Raw genomic sequence first — 21788 nt, 5'->3', positions numbered from 1 at the left:
CTTCAGAATCCCTTTCTTCAAGGGAAACAGCTGTGGGGGTGGCGGGAATGGTGTCTTAGGGCATGTCTACATGTACAGCGCTGCAGTTGGCACAGCTGTACCAATGCAATTGTACTGTTGCAACGTGTTTGAAGACGCTCTGTGCCAATGAGAGAGAGCTCTCCTGTTAGCATAATAAAACCACCTCCACGAATGGCAGAAGCTATGTCAGGGGGAGAAGCTCTCTCAATTTGGTATAATTCAGCAAAATTTAAAACCAGTTTTAAAAGCTCTTTTAAACTACTAGAATAAAAATCATGTAACAATCCCTTACTTTTCCTCCTCCCATTATTTTCTCTGCAGCATATACTGATTTGCCACAGCGGGGACACTTATCCACATCTCCAAACTTTTTGGTGAACTTTGAAGGATTGGTAGGCGTAGAAGGGCGAGCAGGCTTTGGTGAGCTGATGGAAACATAGAGATTTTCAGTACATTTAAACATCGCTTGAAAAATCATGTTTCCAATCTCAAAATCTTCTTTCCAATTCAATGTATATTTTGGAAGGGTTAGTCAACATTACAGTATTGATTCACGGGACGTGAAGCTTGATGTGTAATACAACAAAAAAATTCTATAGAAATAAATGCATGTTACAGTGCTAAGGAGCTATTGCTATGACTAAGGTAGCAGATGACATTGCCTTGGTTTTAGTGAATAGCTGCTGGTCCTAACGTTACAGCCAGCCATAACATTGGCTGTGTACATGGCAGTGGCCATGTGCGCAAAAAAGACTGTATTTAACAGAAAGGGAGAGGCAAGTGAGGAGTCCCAAGAAAAAATACCTATATTAAAGATACACTGAAAAATAAAAAGCAGCAATACTTTAGTGTTCTCTCTCTAATCAGCTAGCTGCTGGGACTTGTTAGTGAGAGGTTAATAAAAAGAGACAGGAATCTGAAGTGCTGTCCTCTTTGTTCATTGTAAAGCATCAGCAGGTAGTTTTTGTTTGTTGCCTTTAGCAGGCCTTATACTATGTCAAGGTCAGATGCAGAAAAATGGTTTCAACCTATATTTCTGAACTATTAGCCCAACCCAGTGTCAGCTCTTAGTCATTCATGCAGTGACCTTGGAATTCCTGGATTGTCAGGCTGCAACATGTCATTAAGCCTACAGAAAGTTAAACATTCCTGGTGTGACACTCACAGTAATGAATGTGCCTGTGACAAAGGATTACTGATAAATACGCTCTCTAAGCTTGTACCTTCAATATGGATATATTAGCTTCATTACAGAGGAAAATGTTGGAGGCATTTAGAAATGTGCAGTTTTACAACTCTCAAACTATTATAAAAGCATAGTGATATAGGCAGTTATCTGCAGTCAGGATTCTATCACTCTGTTGAGTCATATATCCTCAAAATGATATGTGACCCCTGAGAGAGGATTTATAATGGATATGTTCCTGTAGAGAGAAAAAAGTTAACAGTACAGGGTACTGCAACTGTTACCATATTAGTACAATGCAGCCACTCAGAGGGAAAGATATTTGATTCTATTGTTCTATGGTGAACATGATTGTGGCATTGTGCAACTACTAGCAAATTACAGCTGCAGTGACTATCTAGGGCTGTGGCGGTATGTAAAGCAAGGTTTCCTGTATCATAATTGCCTATTGGAATAGGGGGGAAAAAATTTAAAAGGCTTTCAAGAGACTGAACATTATTAAAAATTGGCAGAAATGATGAGACTCATGGAAGAAAAACCTATGATTGCATTTATTGTGCTAACTTATGCTAGATGTTATTATGGAAACCTAATGAAGTGTCCAGTAAATGGAGAATATAAATTTTTTTTAAAAAGGTATAATCAATGGGATTTAACTCACTGTTGCAGATCCAAGCCTAGATGTTCACCAGTATCAGTGCTGAGACACCCTGCCCCTTGTCCAAACCCAATACCTTTAGGACCATATTTTCTTCCATAACAGGTTTTGCAATAGATTTCGGATTCATGAGCTGCTACTGTAGTACTGTCCAGAGCTTTTCTGCAAGCCACTAAAAATAGAGAACAAAAGAGCATATAAAAATTTGTATTTACAAATCTGAGTATTAACATACCTCATTATTGTAATACCATTTATTTTGTTCTTGAAAATGATTGATACAAATCAATATTATGCCCTCATCTGGAACACTGAGTTTATTTCTGATAACCCTATTGAAAAAAGAATATAGCAGAAATAAGAAGAAAGGATGTATAGCTATTGTAGGGTAAATAAATGTTTACAAATTTGGATATGGGATAAAGTTACCCTGTGGTTTCTCCCTGAAGTAATTAGGATGCATCTGCAAAAAATAAATAAGGAAAATTATAACCTTCTTAATATGCTTGCCATTGCATCCTGGAAAGACATGAAGCAGAAGATTAAGGGCTATATTTAACCCTTGATCTTTGTGCATAATCCTCTTTAGCATTAATGGGAGTTCCTTGCATAAAAGGCAGATAGCCTATAACACATACATCTGCTTGAAAGCCCTTAATTGCTTATCCTTTAAAACTGTAGAAAAAAGTTAATCAGCTGTCATTGTTATAAGCACAAATATTAATATATTTTCAATTCAACATTTACCAATATTCTGAGACTATGCTCTTGTCTGTGATGCAAAAATGCCACTCAAGACATGTTTGAGTCCCTGATAAGTAAAAATCATTTCCCAGGTATATCTAATTTATTGTTGAAATATCCAAGATGAACAGACTGTGTCATGAAAGGGAGTAAAGAGCTATCTTAGTCACCACTGTAAATCAAATCCAGGTTGGTACTAACCAAAAGTGTCTGTTGATTGCTCTATAGAAAGGAGTTGACCTAAGCCTTGTTCCTGGTATAGCAATGACTGTAGTAGTAGTAGGAGCCAGCCTGCCAGGCCTGAGCATGGAGGCCAAAGATTGAATGGGTCCCCTTCTTAACACTAGAAGAGGTCCCTCCAGGAGTCAAGGCCAGCACAGAAAAGGTTAAATGAATTCTTTGCATTGGCCTTCACTGACAGGATGGGAGGGAGATTTTCACAGAGCCATTCTTTTTAGATGACAAATCCTGAGGAACTGTCCCAGATTGAGGTGTCGATAGAGGAGGTTTTGAACAAATTGATAAATTAAACAGTAATAGGTCACTGTGACCAAGTGGTGTTCATCCAAGAGTTCTGAAGGAAGTCAGATATGAAATTACAGAACTACTAACTGTGGCATGTAACCTATTGCATAAATAGTCCCTGTACCAGATGATTTGTGAATAGCTAATTTGTTGCCGGCTTTTATAAAAGGCTCCAGAAGTGATCCTGGCAATTAGAGGCCAGTAAGCCTCCCTTCAGTACTAGGCAAATTGGTGGAAACTATAGAAAAGAAGAGAATTATCAGACACATAGATGAACAGGATATGTTAGAGAAGAGTCAACACGGCTTTTGTAAAGGGAAATAGTGCATATTCAATCCATTGGAATTCTTTGAAGATGTTGACAAATGTGTGGATAAGGATGATCCAGTAGCTATAGTGTTCTTGCACTTTCAGAAAGCTTTTGGTAAGGTCTCTCACCAAAGGCTCTTAAGCAAAGTAAGGGTAATGGTATAAGAGGGAAGGTTCTCTCATGTATCCATAACTGGTTAAATAATAGGTTAGAAAGAAATGGTCAGTTTTCACAGTGAAGAGAGGTGAATAGCAGGGTCCCCCAGTGATCTGTCTGAGACTAGTGCCATCCATCATGTTCATAAATTATCTGGAAAAAGGGGTAGTGAGGTGGCAAAGTTTGTAGATGATACAAAATTACTCAAGATAGCTAAGTGCAAAGCTGACTGCAAAGAGTTAGAAAGAGATCTCACAAAACTGGATGAATTTCATCTGCTATTTTCTTGACCAGTCAAGGTGGATAAATGCTCAATGTTGGGGTCTCAGTTAGCTATTACCACTCAAGAAAGTGATCTTGGCATCGTTGTGGATAGTTATCCGATGCCAAGATGACGGTGCAGCAGCAGTAAAAAAAACAAACAAACAGAATTTTAGGACCTATTAGGAAAGAAGTAGATAATAAGATAGAAACTATTATGCCATTAAATATATCCATGCTATGCCCACAGCTTGAATAGTGTGTGAAGTTCTGGTTGCCCCCTCTAAAAAAAATATATCCTAGGCTTTGTCTACACTAAAGGGAAAAGTTGATCTAAGCTATGCAATTTGAGTTACGTGAATAGTGTAACTCAAATAGACATAGCTTAGATCTACTTACCACAGGGTCCACACTACGCAACATCGATGAGAGACACTCTCCCGTCAACTCCCCTTACTCTTTGTGATCAGGTGGAGTACAGGAGTCGACAGGAGAGTGATCAGTGGTTGATTTAGTGGGTCTTCATTAGGATTCATTAGCTCCTTCATTAGGATATAGGACTGGAGAGGAGCTCCTGAGCAGTACTTAATTTGTGCCAGGACTTGGCAGGTCATAGTCCTGGCACCTCCTGGGCTTGCCAGGTCTGAGCCCTGGCACCTCTAGGCTTGGCAGTTCATAGCTGCAGCGCCTCCGGGCTTACCCACGTCAGTTATGGAAGTAAAAAAAATTGCACTGGCTAATTGCTTGAGCCCCAGCACCTCTTTGATTACAAATTAAGCACTGCTTCTGGGTCATCTAGTCCAGCCCCCTGCATGCAGGTAACCCATCGTATAATCCCATTCATATATTTATCAAGTTCCATTTTGAAACTAGTTAAGTACTTTGCCTATTTGGGAGGCTGTTCCAGAACCTCACTCCTCTGATGATTAGAAACCTTCTAATTTCCAGACTAAATTTGTTCATGGTCAATTTGTTCTTGTGACACCATTGTCCTTTATCTTAAATAGCACTGATCCCTTCTGGAGTTTACTCCCAGATGTATTTATAGAGAGCAATCATATCTCCTCTCAGCCTCCTTTTTGCTAGGCTGAGCAAGATAAGCTATTTTAGTCTCCTCTCATAAGATAGGCTCTCCATTCCCCTGTTCATCCTAGAAGCCCTTTTGTGCACCTGTTCCAGTTGGAATGTATCTTTTTTGAACATGGCCAACCAGAACTGTACACAGTATTCCAGATGAGGCTTTACCTCAGGTACTTGCCTACCTTTACTGGAAATACGTTGCCTGATATAGCCTAGGATCACATTTGCCTATTTCACAGCTGCATCACATTGACTAATACACTATGATCAACTAATACACTTTGGTCTTTCTCTTTCTCAGTAATTTCCAACTTATGAGCCCCTAGCATGCAACAGAGATTCTCATTGGTCCCTACATATATGACTTTGTACTTTCTTGTATTAAATTTATTCTCATTTCTGTTTCTCCAGTCCTCAAGGTTATCCAGTTTTTCCTGTATAATATTCCTATCCTCCTCTGTATTGACAGTGCCTTCCAACTTTGTGTCATCAGTAAATTTTATTAGCCCACTCTTACTTTTGTGCCTGGTTCTTAATAAAAATATTAATTAAAGATTGGTCCCCAAACCAAGCCGCCTAGCCCATCAGTTCTTTCAACACAGCTTCTTGTCATATCCCCTCTAGCCAGTTCCTTACCTAGCTTACAGTTCTTGTACGAATCCCTGTTTTCTTCAAGTTAACTAATAATTTTGCAGGTCATACCATGTCAAATGTATTACAGAAAACCAGATCTACTGCATGTCCCTTGTCTAAAACAGTTCTCTTGTCAAAGAAAGATATGAGGTTAGTCTGGTATGATCTACATTTTGATAAACCTATGTTGCATTTTATCCCATTTTCCATTTACCTCCACGTCTTTAATTATTCTTTCCTTCAAAATTTGTTCTGCAATCTTGTATTCTATTGAGGTCTAACTAATGCAGGGGTGAGCAAACTACAGCCTGTGGGCTGGATCCAGCCCACAGGATTGCCTCCCCCATGGTGCTGCAGGCCCCCCGCCACTCCAGGAAGCGGCCAGCACCATGTCCTTGCGGCCCTGGGGGGTAGGGGGAGAAGGGGCTCCGCATGCTGCCCTTGCCTGTGGGTACCTCCCCCGAAGCTCCCATTGGCCAGGAATGGGGAACCGCGGGCAATGGGAGCTTTGGGGGAGGTACCCACAGGCAAGGGCAGCACACAGAGCCCTCTGGCCCCCCTTTCCCCCAGGGACCACAGGGACATGGTCCCGGCTGCTTCCCAGAGCAGTGCAGGGCTGGGGCCAGGACAGGCAGGCAGGGAGCCTGCGCTGGCCCCGGTGCAAACTGCTGCCACCCCAGAGTTGCTTCAGGTAAGCCGCACTCTGTACCCCAACCCCCTGCCCTGAGCCCCTGCTACACCTCTCCTGCACCCCAACCCATTGCTGCACCCTGCACCCCTTCTGCACCCCAACTCCCTGCCCTGAGCCCCCGCCGCACCTCACACCCCTCCCTGCACCACTGCCCTGAGTTCCCTCCCGCACTGTGCACCATCTCCTGCGCCCAACCCCCTTCCCTGAGCCCCCTTGTACACCCCACATCCCTCTTCTGCCCCGATCCCTTGCCCTGAGCCCCTTCCTGCACCCCACACTTCCTCCCACACCCCAACCCCCTGCCCAGCCCTACATTCATGGCCCTGCATGCAATTTCCCAATCCAGATGTGGCCCTCGGACCAAAAAGCTTGCCCACCCCTGAAATAATGGGTCTACAGTTGTCCAAATCACTTTTTCTCCCTTTCTTAAATATAGGTACTATGTTACTATTCTCCAGTCATATGGTACAACTGCCGATTTTAATAGATTTATTAAAAATCCTTGTTACTGGACTTGCAATTTCGTATGCCAGTTCTTTCAGTATTCTGGGATGGAAATTATGCAGTCTCCCCATCACAACAATAACTTGAGCAACACTAGAGTCATTAAAAAGAACAGGAGTAATTGTGGCACCTTAGAGACTAACAAATTTATTTCAGCATAAGCTTTTGTGGCCTGCAGCTCACCTCTTCTATGCATCCGAAGAAGTGAGCTATAGCCCACAAGAGCTAATGCTGAAATAAATTTGTTGGTCTCTAAGGTGCTACAAGTATCAGAGGGGTAGCCATGTTAGTCTGGATCTGTAAAAGCAGCAAAGAATCCTGTGGCACCTTATAGACTAACAGACGTTTTGGAGCATGAGCTTTCGTGGGTGAATACCCACTTCTTCAGATGCATGTGGTGGAAATTTCCAGGGGCAGGTGTATATATATGCTAGCAAGCAAGCTAGAGATAACGAGGTCAGTTCAATCAGGGAGGATGAGGCCCTGTTCTAGCTGTTGAGGTGTGAAAACCAAGAGAGGAGAAACTGGTTCTGTAGTTGGCAAGCCATTCACAGTCTTTGTTCAGTCCTGAGCTGATGGTGTCAAATTTGCAGATGAACTGAAGCTCAGCAGTTTCTCTTTGAAGTCTGGTCCTGAAGTTTTTTTGCTGCAGGATGGCCACCTTAAGGTCTGCAATAGTGTGGCCAGGAGGTTGAAGTGCTCTCCTACAGGTTTTTGTATATTGCCATTCCTAATGTCTGATTTGTGTCCATTTATCCTTTTCCGTAGAGACTGTCCAGTTTGGCCGATGTACATAGCAGAGGGGCATTGCTGGCATATGATGGCGTCTATTACATTGGTGGATGTGCAGGTGAATGAACCAGTGATGGTGTGGCTGATCTGGTTAGGTCCTGTGATGGTGTCGCTGGTGTAGATATGTGGGCACAGTTGGCATCGAGGTTTGTTGCATGGATTGGTTCCTGAACTAGAGTTATTATGGTGCGGTGTGCAGTTACTGGTGAGAATATGTTTCAGGTTGGCAGGTTGTCTGTGGGCAAGGACTGGCCTGCCACCCAAGGCCTGTGAAAGTGTGGGATCATTGTCCAGGATGGGTTGTAGATCCTTGATGATGCGTTGGAGGGGTTTTAGCTGGGGACTGTATGTGATGGCCAGTGGAGTCCTGTTGGTTTATTTCTTGGGTTTGTCTTGCAGTAGGAGGCTTCTGGGCACACGTCTGGCTCTGTTGATCTGTTTCCTTATTTCCTCGTGCTGGTATTGTAGTTTTGAGAATGCTTGGTGGAGATTTTGTAGGTGTTGGTCTCTGTCTGAGGGGTTAGAGCAGATGCGGTTGTACCTCAGTGCCTGTCTGTAGACAATGGATCGTGTGATGTGTCCGGGATGGAAGCTGGAGGCATGAAGGTAGGCATAGCGGTCGGTAGGTTTTCGATATAGGGTGGTGTTAATGTGACCATCATTTATTTGCACTGTGGTGTCAAGAAAGTGGACCTCCCGTGTAGATTGGTCCAGGCTGAGGTTGATGGTGGGGTGGAAGCTGTTGAAATCGTGGTGGAATTTTTCCAGAGTCTCCTTCCCATGGGTCCAGATGATGAAGATGTCATCAATGTAGCGTAGGTAGAGAAGGGGCATGAGTGGACGAGAGCTGAGGAAGCGTTGTTCCAGGTCGGCCATAAAGATATTGGCATATTGTGTGGCCATGCGGGTGCCCATAGCAGTGCCACTGATCTGGAGATATATATTGTCATCAAATTTGAAATAGTTGTGTGTAAGTATAAAGGCACAGAGCTCAGCAGCCAGTTGTGCTGTGGCATCGTCAGGGATAGTGTTCCTGACAGCTTGTATTCCATCTGTTTGTGGGATGTTTGTGTAGAGAGCCTCTACATCCATGGTGGCTAGGATGGTGTTTTCTGGGAGGTGACCAATGCATTGTAGTTTCCTCAGGAAATCAGTGGTGTCACGGAGATAGCTGGGAGTGCTGGTGGCATAGGGTCTGAGTAGAGAGTCTCACTGAAGGACTGTCTGGATATATGGCAGACCAGTCCTTGCCCACAGACAACCTGCCAACCTGAAACACATTCTCACCAGTAACTGCACACCGCACCATAATAACTCTAGTTCAGGAACCAATCCATGCAACAAACCTCGATGCCAACTCTGCCCACATATCTACACCAGCGACACCATCACAGGACCTAACCAGATCAGCCACACCATCACTGGTTCATTCACCTGCACATCCACCAATGTAATAGACGCCATCATATGCCAGCAATGCCCCTCTGCTATGTACATCGGCCAAACTGGACAGTCTCTACAGAAAAGGATAAATGGACACAAATCAGATATTAGGAATGGCAATATACAAAAACCTGTAGGAGAACACTTCAACCTCCCTGGCCACACTATAGCAGACCTTAAGGTGGCCATCCTGCAGCAAAAAAGACTTCAGGACCAGACTTCAAAGAGAAACTGCTGAGCTTCAGTTCATCTGCAAATTTGACACCATCAGCTCAGGACTGAACAAAGACTGTGAATGGCTTGCCAACTACAGAACCAGTTTCTCCTCTCTTGGTTTTCACACCTCAACTGCTAGAACAGGGCCTCATCCTCCCTGATTGAACTGACCTCGTTATCTCTAGCTTGCTTGCTAGCATATATATACCTGCCCCTGGAAATTTCCACCACATGCATCTGAAGAAGTGGGTATTCACCCACGAAAGCTCATGCTCCAAAACGTCTGTTAGTCTATAAGGTGCCACAGGATTCTAAGGTGCTACAAGTACTCCTGTTCTTTTTGCAGATACAGCCTAAGACTGCTGCTACTATGAAACTAGAGTCAGTAATATGCTTAAAGCACCCAGATAGAACTCTACCAGGAATTCTGTTCCTTTATCTTGCCCTATTTCACACCTCTGGTGTGAGAGAAACAACAAGAATCTCAAATATCTGGTGATCTTAGCTATACTAGAGTTTCTTCGGGGTGGGTTAGATAAGGTTCTACAGCGAAGCACCAAAGAGCTAGGTACCAGCTCTGTTCTTTATGCAAGGATATGATAAGGTTTAACTCACTGCTAAATCTCTTGGAGATCTTTGAATGGAAAGTGCCATAGAAATGTCAGGCATTGGTAATAGGATACAAAGTTTTATCCTCTAGGTCACCAGTTTAAATCTAGCCCAGACTGAAAGAGACTAAAAGTTAAAAAGAGCTGACAGCTGTTAGTGGTCTCAGTTCAGTTCCCAGTGAATAATCGTCCATGTTATAAAAAGCCCATAGCACAACTACCACTAATTAGCACCACTCAGTGTCAGCAGAGTAGCCAAAAAGTGAATGGGCATTGAGATTAGACTATTCTCTCATCCTGGAAGTTACCTCCCCAGGTGAGGCAATTTGGTGAGACAGTTTGAGCAATACTACACTGATTGCTTATGCTGTCCCTGTTCTAAGTATAAATAGCTCTGGAAACTGAATTCTGCTATTAATCCAGAACTTTTCAATAGCATTAAGACTATGAAACTAAGAAGCAATACAGTTTAGCAAATAGTGGCCATGTTTTTTCAGACGAGACTAGTCATTTTAGGTGCCTCAGACCTTTTTCTTGGGGGGTGAGGGGGAAAGCGGAACCCAAGCTGATACTTGGAAAAGCATGATTTTCAGAAAGTACCGAGTACCTGCGTCATGTCTCAAATATGGCATGTGCAAATTGAGGCATCCACTTTTGAAAAATCTCTGCCATTATGTGCAAAGCCCTTTCTCGGATGCCTTTTGGACTTCACCTCCTCCCCCACCTTATATGCCTGCTGGTTTGTTAAGACTAGCATCTAATTTACACATTGACTATGTGACTTGAAGAAAAAGGCAGATTAGCTCACATGATTAGCACACAAAGATAAAGTGCGTAGTGAGTAAAGAAGGGCTGGGAGTTCAAACTCCAGAGAGGTTAGTTGGTTATTTTCAAACACTTTTTTTCATTAAGAGAAAAAGTTATGGATCAAATTGTGTCACTAGGAACCTGATCTAAAAGTCATTGCAGTCAGTGGGAGTCTTTCCTATAACTTCAGTGGCTTTTGGATCAGGCGCTAGTTGCTAATAGGCAGTGCAGTGACAAAAATAGACAAAGCTATCCAGGAAAAAGAAACATATTTGCAATTTTTTTTAATTAATGCCAATAAAACTGGAAGCTTCTGTTAATTTGTGAACCTGATTACTCTTTGCTGCATTCTCATCTGTTCTGCAATGGTAATTATGTTTACTGTGGGAGTTGAGGGATGATGGAAACTCCAGCAGCAGATAAAATGATTCTATTTTTGGCACCATACGGATAGAGTATCTATGTACCACAACAGATGGAGCAAAAGCCCTTGAAGTGCTATTGTTGAAATAGCTCTGAGACCTGTCATCTGCTCAGAGACCGTTCATAAACCATCACTAAGTAGTTTCAGGTTATAAAGTGAGATCCTGCCAAATATCCACCACAGCTGTGTTTTAAGTAAAATCCAAGAGGGAAACAAAGTAGGTAAACAACAGTCTGCAAAAGGAGTTTTATTTCACATTTTCGTAGGACAAATTATACTCAGTGCAGGTAAGTGCCACCTATAATTAAGATTGCAGGACGCTTCCCATTATAAGAACTTATTTTCAGTTGCTACCAAACTTAACAGTTTGGGCTAAAATTTTCCATGCTGGGTTTCTGCGTCAGATTTATTTATTTATTGTTTACAGTTTTAGCTAAATCGGTTCACCTGTTTCCAATAACGAATTAGGGAGAAATATTGTCTTTCCCATATTCAATTTTTATTTTTTTTATTTTTTTTTTACAATTGTTTTATTGAGATGGTCTTGTGCCTCCCTGTTTTGGAGCAGGGATTTGACATGGGTGTGGGGGAAGGGAGTGCCTTTTGCCATCCTGGTGAAAACGTACCCAAACCTGGCCAAGTTATAAGCCTCTGAGAAAACTCCATTTGCACATGCTCAGTAGAGATTTGTTAGTTTGACAGTTAAATTCTCTGATGCTTCCATGTGGACTGAACATGCACCATCCCTATAAAACAACTGAGTGTGCTTCAGCCCAAGGCTGCAGGGATGGAGGAGGATTTTCCCTGCAGTTGCTCCTTCCAGCTACTGAAGGACTGCTATGGCACTGACCATCAGAACTGAGAGCAGAGAGGCAGTTTCTCCTGTGCTCTCAGTGCTTCCACTGGGTCTGGTTCTGTGGAAAAAACCAGGATGTGATCATGTAATTATGTAATTAAAGACTGTATCATAACACACATGCAAAAGAAGGCTGAACGAAGGTTCCACCAAACACCTTAATTCTGGCATTGCTTAACTCTTGAATGCTTGATTTTGCAACCATAGTGTTCATTTAACATAGTTGGTTTTGTTTGGCCGCTTCTCGGCCTCGTGGCTAAGATCAAGTGTCCGGCCACCGCCAATATCAAGAGTGAGCCAGCATGACTTCGTGCACCCACTGGGGGGAAGAGACCTGTGAACGCCCCCCCCCCCACCCCCTCACTGGACTATATCCCCGGAGCCCTGAACCAACTGAACTGAACTCCACCATGTTAGGGTCATCCTGTCCCCATTACCCGGCCCGCTTACTTATACTCATGACTGCTTATAACTTCTTGTAAGAATGATGCACCCCCACTACTACCTGACTGTATCTTGATCCCACCCACCGTACACCCCGCATTGGGGACACTGCAGACTGTATCTGTTATGTCCTGTCCAATACCAAAATAATGACGTCCCCCTGTGCTCTGTATGTTACCCCCAATGACCAATAACTGACGTTTCAAACTCTCTGTATCATTTATCTTTAAATATTCTCTAATAAACTTTTAAATTGGTTGAACTATTTCTCTATACTGGTACATCTGCAGTCAAGAAAAAAATGCCATGTTACCGGTGTTCCTGTCAATGTTTATGTACTACAATATGGGTGCTACATCAAACCTAAGAAAGACAGCTATTAGTGCTATGAGTAAACTATTATGACTAATACAAAACCAAAAATTTACTGTTGTGCAGAGACCAAGCCTGGAGAATTTCAACTCCAAAGGAGATTGTCATGGGCATCTAAAAACAGGGCTATAATGGAAACTACTTTGCAGCCTTAATTATACTGGTTGCTACTACTGCCTGCTGTAATGACTTGCTTATAATAATGATATGTACACAACATCTGCTTCCATTTCTAGCATTTAAATTGGTTTAGTAATGAGTTTTAAGTTTTAAAGGGGAAAAGATTTGCTGTAAGGGATATCTTCTATTCTTTTCAACTAACAATGTATGAAGAATACAGTGTACCAGCTCTTACAAGATTGGGTTACGTTTTCTATACTTGGTGCTTACCATCTTCAGAGGACTTTATAAACAAACTATTCACCCTAGCCTTGAAGTAAACATTGTAATTAGATGTGGAGAAATAGAAGCAGGGAAGTTAAGGTCAGTTTACCTTATAATTTTGATTATCTCAATTTTTGGTTGTCCAATTTGAGTTTGCTCAGTAGCCACAATTCGAGATGCAGTCAATCAGAATTGCTAGAGCTCAGGACCTCTGAATATCAACCTTGAGATGTCTCAAGCTGGACACCCAAAAACTGAGGCACACACAAACAGCCATTATTGAAAATTTGGGCCTAAGTGATTTGGCCAAAGCTTCAGAAGGAATTGTTGGAGGCAGGATTAGAACTCATGTGTGCATGACTCCAAATCCCATGCTCAGACGCCTAAACTGCTTTTCTTCATGTCTGGGCAATCTCTTATTTTACTTGGAAAGCCTGCCATGCTTATCCTGAATGAAGACGTGTGTCCTAGCACCCAAATAGCCATAGAATATTGCATGATAGCACGCAAATATGATACTGACTCACCTACTTCAGGACTGATCAGTATTACCTGGAACTAACTGTCACGGAAAAAGTATCACCAGTTAGCATACCTCTCATCTGCCAATTGTTATAAGGACCATCTCTGATTTTTTTACTTTTTTTTTCACTCAGATTTTTTGCTTCTGTCTCAGATGTTTAGTGCAATATCTAATTTATTAATATTTAAATTAGCTATCTCAGTGTGGGCCAAATTCTGAGTCTATGTATTAAAAAAATGTGACTCACAAATGTACACTTTGTGCCTGATCCTCCACTACCATGCACTTTGTGTTGTCATTTACACTTGTGCAAACCACTGCCAATTTAAAATTCTCTGGTGACACAGGTGGTGGGGGGAGATCTGGCCAACCTATTCTTCACTCTTATGTTGGAGTTACCGCTATAATGTTCCTGAAGCTCAAGCCTGACTGCCAGGTAAATGCTATGGCACTACTCCCCCCTTCTGTAGGGGCAGCTACTGCTGCACTGATGTTTTCTCCCTCTGCATTCTCAGCTCCTCCACTTTCACTTTGTAGCTCCTAGATTGGTAGGTCCATGGAGAGAAAGAGTCAGTTTCACGGAGTTGGCTGTAGGGAGTAAAAGAGCATTGCATAGGGATAAGCATTGCATAGGGAAAGGAGTGGGAGGCAGGAGGACATGGCAGTGGAGGAGGCACTTTGAAGGTGTCTATACAGAAAGGGGGCAACTTTCAACTTCTGCTTGTGGGCACATCCAATTCTTGTTGGCATCGCTGGACTCTCACGGCAGCCGTCCCCTGCAATCTCCCATTAAGCAATGCCTGCTTGTGTGACTGGGTGAATTTAAAAGAATTGGTGTTTGCAGTTGTTATAGATCTGATTTTTCAATTTGAAATCTACTCCTTTGTATAATGCGGTCTGTGATGAGTGGTAAAGACCCTTGGGGACACCCAGGGTCACCATTCTCCCACATTCCAGTTTCTCTATAAAAACATGCAATGCCTGTGTGGAAAGGGGGACTCTAGAGCCTAGGGGGTATTGCCCTCCTGTGCTGAAGGCAGTACTTAATTTGTGCGGGGGCTTGCCAGGGCTGAGCCCCAGCACCTCTAGGCTTGACAGTTCATAGCCCTTACACCTCTGGGTTGCCATGTCAGTTATGAAAGTAAAACAATTACTTGAGCCCCAGCAGGTCTTTCGTTACTAATTAAGCACTGGCTGATGAGGTAGGAAGCTGGAGCAGCTGGACCCAATTACTAGGAGCTGCTATTAAGAGGTAAACTGACACAGCCTGATGCAAAGGCTTTCTAACTGTAAGCCGTTTGGTTGCGATTTGTTTTCTGTTAGGAGCCTTGCCTTTAGTGAGCACCCTGCTAAAGAGACCCTTACTGTGTGTTGGCTCTGAGAACAGACTGACTGCTTCTCCAAAGGAGGGCCCTTCCCACTCACCCTCAGACTGACCAAACAGCTCTGATTTACAGCAGCTTGACCTGAGCTACCTGTGGCTTGTTCTGCAGTCTGAAGAAAGCCAGAACCTCTGTAGCTTTCAGTGCAATGGGGATTCCCCCTTCAGCCCCATGTGTGGGATGCTCCCATACTGGAAGTAGTATGTGGGGCAGCCTAGAGCTGCTCATGGTGGCCTTACGTAGGGTGACCAGATAGCAACTGTGAAAAAACAGGGCAGCGGGTGGGGGGTAATAGGTGCCTATATAAGAAAAAAGTCCCAACAAATGAGACTGTCCCTTTAAAAATGGGACATCTGGTCACCCTACCTTATGCTGCTCCTGCGGTGATGGTGGGGGTTCTCCCCTGGCTTCTTGTGGCTCAGTGAAGTGCGGGAGCAATGTATAGGGAAGTAGAGTGACCAGGTAACTTGTGCCTGCTGCCCCCTTGAGGTTCTCCCCAAAATGAGATGTATATTTCTGATTAAGCTGGCGCAAGGTGAAATGTATCCTGCTGCCAGGGGATCACTACAGCCCTCTACTCCAGACCACTTAAGTCCTGAATGGTATTAAGGGTCTCTGTCTAGGGTTATGTTTCACACCCACCGAACAAAAATTCTAAATGAATAAAGTAAATTAGAGCAAGTCTCTTCTCTGGATCTGAGCAGATTTGACACTCAAGGAGCTCGTTGCTGCAGCACTAAGTTATTGGAATGAATCAAGTTAAAATGGGAGTTATACTGAGCCGTGGAGATATTGCAAAGTTACAACAATGTAGCTCAGCTTACTGCAGTGGAAGCATGTCTTGTGAAAACTCCTGCCATTGCACTGGATTTCCTCAGCATGATACACCGACTTGTCACAAGCACCACATTTGGCGCCACCTCCCCAGTTCGGCATCCTTAGGTTTGAAGCGTTACCTAAAAAAGCAAATAAATAAAAGAACTGTCAGCAGAAATTGCCTAGACTTACTTAGAGCAAGTTGGATTCCCCCTTTTTCTTCTCTTGGCCCCAAAGCCAGCATAGCTGCCCACGTGCGTATCACCTCAGTATTTGCAGATTCTCTGGTGGCAAAGAGCCAGCGGACTAACTCCTATATCACTCTGTCTCCCTGAGGCTGGCATATGGGCATCACTGAGGGTGGTGGGGGAAGAGGCATTATCAGGACTTCCATATGCCCCTGAGAACTCTGGCTGCTATAATGGCCCATGGGGACCTTTGGTGGTTAGTCTTTAGTCAATAGCTGAGGAGTGATGGTCCAATAGACCATGATCAAGAGGAAGGATATTCCAGTCGTTAGGCTCTAGCTGGGGCCTTAGACGCCTGCATTCAATTCCCTTTTTTGCCACAGACTCCTGTGTGATCCTGGGCAAGTCACTCCATCTGTAAAACAGGAAAATACTACAGTACTATGCCTGTCTCACAGGGATACTCTGAAGATTGTGTAAGCTCAGATTCTGTGGTAGTAGGGAGCCATATATAAATATCTAGGCTATCTGGGGGCTGCATTTTCCAAAGATTAACTTTTCCTTTCAGAGCTGCTTTTCTGCAGCGTTGGCCTTTTCCTTGGTCATTAACGTTCATATAACTTTTGTGTGGCAAAGAGTATGGAGGATCTGGATCCTATACAGAATTCAAAGCTTTAGTGGCGTTTTACAAGTGAATCTAAGGACAGAATTTAGCCTTATACATTTCTAGAGATCAATATTCCAAGCTTATCTGTCAAGGGATACCATATTTTACTGTTTTATTAGCTCTCTCCAAAGCAACTGTTGTTTTATTCCAGGCTACCATATGTTCTTGTTCACTGACAGACGTATAAAGAAAGTCTCTTGTACCCATATTTCTTTAAACTTATGATATGATCAATTGTGAAGTTAGATTAAGGAATTAATACCTACAGAATTTAGTCTTACATTTAACGTTATTTTTGGTGGCTTTTTCATGGATGCAGGTTGTTCATCCTTCTGAATTGTGGAAACACAACAGATGCAACAGCACTACTAACCAGTCAACAATGAATAATAATATTTAGTTTTTTGAGGTACTTCACTTAGGGATCTCAGGGGTTGCAAAGGAATGTGAACTTCTTATTCCCTTTGTACAGATGGGGATACTGAGATACAGAGAGGTGAAGTGACTTGCCCAAGGTCACATGAGGGCAGTGTCAGAGCCAGAAATAGAACCCAGATCACCTGACTCCAACCTTAGTGTCCTCTTTGCTGACTATGTTGTACATCAAATTCTAAAACAACTAGAGCAAATCTGGTTTGCCCTGGAGCTTTCTTGATGTTTCTGAGTCATAGTTTTTAGGAAGACTGGAATGTCATCTTGTCATTTGCATGGCACATAGACTGTTTTGAGCTTCTGGCTCAGGCCTTTCTTATCCTTCTTGGAAAGCCCGTCACTTTCTTATTATAGTTAACTGTTCTTTCAAAGCCAGCTTTGGGTCAGCTTGTTCCAATTTGGCTCTGATAATTTCACAGCTGAGATATATACCGGGTACTTAGCTAAGGAAAAGATGTTGAACGTTGAATGATTCATCAAACCTACTATGCCAAAATTCCTCTTCAGCTGTCGAACAAGAGATAGAGGAGAATTTCTCAGAACAGTGTAGCACAAACAGCTGATAATCATTTGGTTCACATTTTGAAGTGTAGTTTCACCTTGAAAAGCAGCTATAAAAATGATATTGTGAAGTTTCATGTTTATAATATCAGTGATGTCTAGTTCAAGTGTCTGAGTGAAAATAAGCTGTCTTTAACTTCCAGCTCTGCAAACTCAACCTGAAAGTCAAGCTGGCTCTTTCTGGTTTGAACATCACTAATATTAAAGATTCTGCAACTGAAACATAGTTAAGAATGTATGTAAGAGATGAAATAAAGTCTTGTTCAATTTCCTATACTTATTTTAGCTTTGTGGTGTTAACAGGATTAAAAAGTAGCAAAAACATGATTTAGTTGGTGAAGTAAGCAGAAGTGATAATGAGTACATTGTATCGGGGGTAGCTGTGTTAATCTGTATCCATAAAATTTAAATTACAATACCGACCTAAGGAAGTGAGGAAACAGATTGACAGAGCAAGATGGATACCCAGAAATCACCTGCTACAGGAGAGGCCCAACAAGGAAAATAACAGAACACCTCTGGCCAGCACGTACAGCCCTCAGCTAAAACCTCTCCAGCGCATTATCAACGATCTACAACCTATCCTGGAAAATGATCCCTCACTGTCACAGACCTTGGGAGCCAGGCCAGTCCTCTTTTACAGACAACCCCCCAACTTGAAGCAAACACTCACCAGCAACTACACATGACCACACCACAGAAACACCAACCCAGGAACCAATCCCTGTAGCAAACCTCGTTGCCTACTCTATCCCCATATCTACTCTAGCGACACCATCAGGGGACCCAACCACATCAGCCAGACCATCAAGGGCTCATTCACCTGCACATCTACTAATGTTATATATGCCATCATGTGCCCTGTCAACACTGGTTCTTCACCTGTGAGGTAACTCCCTTCTCTTCATATGTCATTATATAATGCTTGCATCTGTACCTTTCACTCCATGCCTCTGAAGAAGTGAAGTTTTTTACCCACAAAAGCTTATGCCCAAATAAATCTGTTAGTCTTTAAGCTGCCACCATACTACTTGTTGTATTAATGAGTACATTGTAAGAACAGATCTATTGAGGAAGAAGGGGCATATTTTACAGAGTAGAACTGGACTTTAAAATCCATTATTTTCCTTGTTTGCTAACTCTTTTACTTAACAAAAATCATCATGTTTGCTACTTGAAATCTTTCTCCTGTCCGCAACACTTTCTTTGATTTTTTTTTAAAAAGAACTTTGTACCAAACTCATTCATTTAGATTTGTTGTTTTGTCTTTGCATGAATGGAAATTAACTAATTTAATTTGTAACATTCTGTTCCCCTGTCACTTATATATCAGATGACTCAGCCTTGCACAATGAGAATATGATAGATTGTTCTTATAACAGGAATAAAAAATAAATAATATTTCAAACCTGGATTTTAAGATAATGGAGACCAAAGAGAATGAACATTATTATGACACAATTGAGAAATTAATAAATGATCTACGCTTCTATCATGCTCCCATTACTATTAGTGATAAATTTCTAATTGGCATCAATGGAAATAGAATGGAGTGTTTAACACATAATGGAGTTGCAACTCCATTGAACTGAATGGAATCTCACACCCTCTTACACCAGTCCAATTATCTCCACTCTTTTCAAGTGTGGAAATCAAAAAGCCAGAATTCAGAGCAATATCCAGTGACAATGCTATCAGTGCTTGATCCTGCAATGTGCTGAGTGACTCCTGATATTCTTCAATTCCCTTTGGAATCAAGGGGCTCAAGCCTGCACCAGTTGAAGTTAAGGAATTCAGTGGAAGCCCAACGGTAATTGAAAGCACAAAACACTTTGCAGGATCAGGTCCCAGGCCCTGACAAACTGTCAAGAGGGCAGTTGGTTGAAACAGATTGTAATTACGTCATTAGCTGAGTGAAGGAGCAAACATCCCAGAGAAGGTCTGATAAAATTCAATAACGAACCTCTCGCTGTTACGGGCAGTGGTTACAGCTCTGAAAGGAACCCTTGACACTCATGTTAATTATAGCAACATTAGTACATTACTACATGAGCTTACACATTTTCCATGCTTTTCATCATCACCTGATGGAGGGGAAAAGAGTCAAGATAGAGAATATCCCTGAAAGGACACTGAATCTTGTGATGGTGCCACATGCTCTGATCTCTGGCCTGGCCAGCTCTGCAGATAGGTGCAGAAATGGGATAAAGAGGCAGGTCTCTAGCTCTTCCATTCTCATTTTGAAGTGAATTGCAGCCCTTTTCTGTCTCCATGTACATTAACTACACCCTGCGGCATTCCTTTCCTACATGTACCTCTGTGCAATGGAAGGGCCATGGACAATCTGACCCTTTAGTTTTGTAGGATGGCTATTATCTGAATTTTAAATATTTTAACTTAATCTTAGGACAAATATCTTATCTTAATCTTGAATCCTGGCAAGAGTGCCATAGGTGTGAGAAGCAAATTCTGCTCTCAGTTACATGAATGCAGTGCAATGCAATACTCCTTCTCCCTGCTGAAGTCAAGTCATGGAAGTTGAGTTGCACCATGTAGCAGAAGTTAGCTCAAGCTCTTTCATGTCTGTGCAGAGCATAGAAGGCTTAATCCAAATGGACACCACACAGTAAATTTTACTGCAATATTCTTGTATCACGTTGCTCTAAGACAGTAAACAGCTGCTGCATTACATCCCAGAGGAAGTTGTGTTTCACCAGTGGGGGAAGTGAACCTTCTATGTCAGTGTCTGTAAAGCACACTGAGGTCATTGTATTAAAGACACTAAACAGGTGCAAAGTAGTAGTATTCCCATGAAGACAAAGTTGACTTTTCTAGGGTTCACACCAGGAGTTGCAGGGAGTCCACACATTTCAAACCATGATCTCTTCAAAAGACTGGATCTCCCTTGCTAAGGCTCCCAGAATGCTCTTTAAGAATGTTCACCACAGTTATCTGGATTAATTTTGTATCTTGATTTGTACAACCTTAGGTTTTAGTCCATTCTTAAACACGGTATCCAGTACAGATATGGAAGCTGAAACCACATAAGCCTTAGATAACTCTCGTTGGCAAATAGTGCACTCCTGCGTGCCTCGAAAACTTCTGTTTCTGCTTATTCAGGCAGTTTAAACCCTGGCTATGTTTCCCCCTTATATTGTCTATGTATTCACAGAACAGGTCCATGACATGGTCCATGACAGGGCAATGCTATTCCAGCTCAGTGCTACTGTACAACCAATGGCCTCAAACCTGAGTTGAAATCAAAACATGTAATGTGCATTAGTAATTTGGGATACAATTTTCAAAAATGACTCAGTGCCTTAGGAGCCTACATCCCATTTTCAAAAGCAACAGAGTCCTGTGGCACCTTTAAGATTAAGGACTGTTAGTCTTAAAGGTGCCACAGGAGACTCTGTTGTTTTTTACAGATCCAGACTACATGGCTACCCCTCTGATTTTCAAAAGCGTTAGGAGTTCCCAAATGCCTTAGGCACATTTGAAAATAGGACTTTGTCTCCTAAATTGCTTTTGAAAATTGTACTCTTAGGCTGGGATTTTCCAAGGATCCCAAGGGGTTTAGAGGCCCAGCACCCAAATTCTGGTGATATTTGGATGACTAGCTCTTTTAAACTCCATTGAAAAACCCCAGACTTAGTCTCCATGGCCCACTAAATCTGTGGTCAGCCAACTATGACTGCCAGTCATGGTGATTTCTGTGATTTGTGGAGATTTCTGTGACCATAGGGTATGGAATGTAACCACCATAGTTGGTTCACATGAGCCACTGAACTGCCATTGGACAGCAACAGCATTAGACCTGAGCATTTCTGTACGGTAGCATTGAGCTAGAGTAGCATTCTTGTTCTGGGCATGCCAACTAGCACTCAGTGTCCCGCCTTGTTCCATATCAGAGTTCTGCTATCATATGAAGTACAACTTTCACGTGTCAGGCATGCAGTCATAAACACATGATTCACTTTATTTAGGGCTTATCAGAATGTCAGGGCAGCCAGACCCAAGGATTTAGGGCAGGATCCAAAACCAACTGAAATCAGGAGTCTTTCTATTGACTTCCATGGGCATGGGATCAGACCCATAGCAAGG

At 42.5% G+C, this 21788-nt stretch overlaps 1 protein-coding gene across 1 annotated transcript in view; it reads right to left on the bottom strand.

Annotated features, from left to right (window-relative positions):
* Positions 1-21788, bottom strand: part of CSRP3 (cysteine and glycine rich protein 3) — a 28605-nt gene that overhangs the window by 2518 nt on the left and 4299 nt on the right. Inside the window, exons 2-4 of the mRNA XM_050955539.1 lie at positions 15845-15976; positions 1869-2037; positions 314-446 (exon numbers count right to left, since the gene is read on the bottom strand). Coding sequence (XP_050811496.1) covers positions 314-446; positions 1869-2037; positions 15845-15956 — 414 coding nt within the window. The 5' untranslated portion in view covers positions 15957-15976. The remainder of the gene's footprint in view (positions 1-313; positions 447-1868; positions 2038-15844; positions 15977-21788) is intronic.

This window comes from Gopherus flavomarginatus, chromosome 5 (assembly GCF_025201925.1).
Source record: "Gopherus flavomarginatus isolate rGopFla2 chromosome 5, rGopFla2.mat.asm, whole genome shotgun sequence".
Classification (NCBI taxonomy): Eukaryota; Metazoa; Chordata; order Testudines; family Testudinidae; genus Gopherus; species Gopherus flavomarginatus.
The sequence above is the reverse complement of the archived record's forward strand: the minus strand, read 5'-3'. Positions and strand labels throughout refer to the sequence as shown.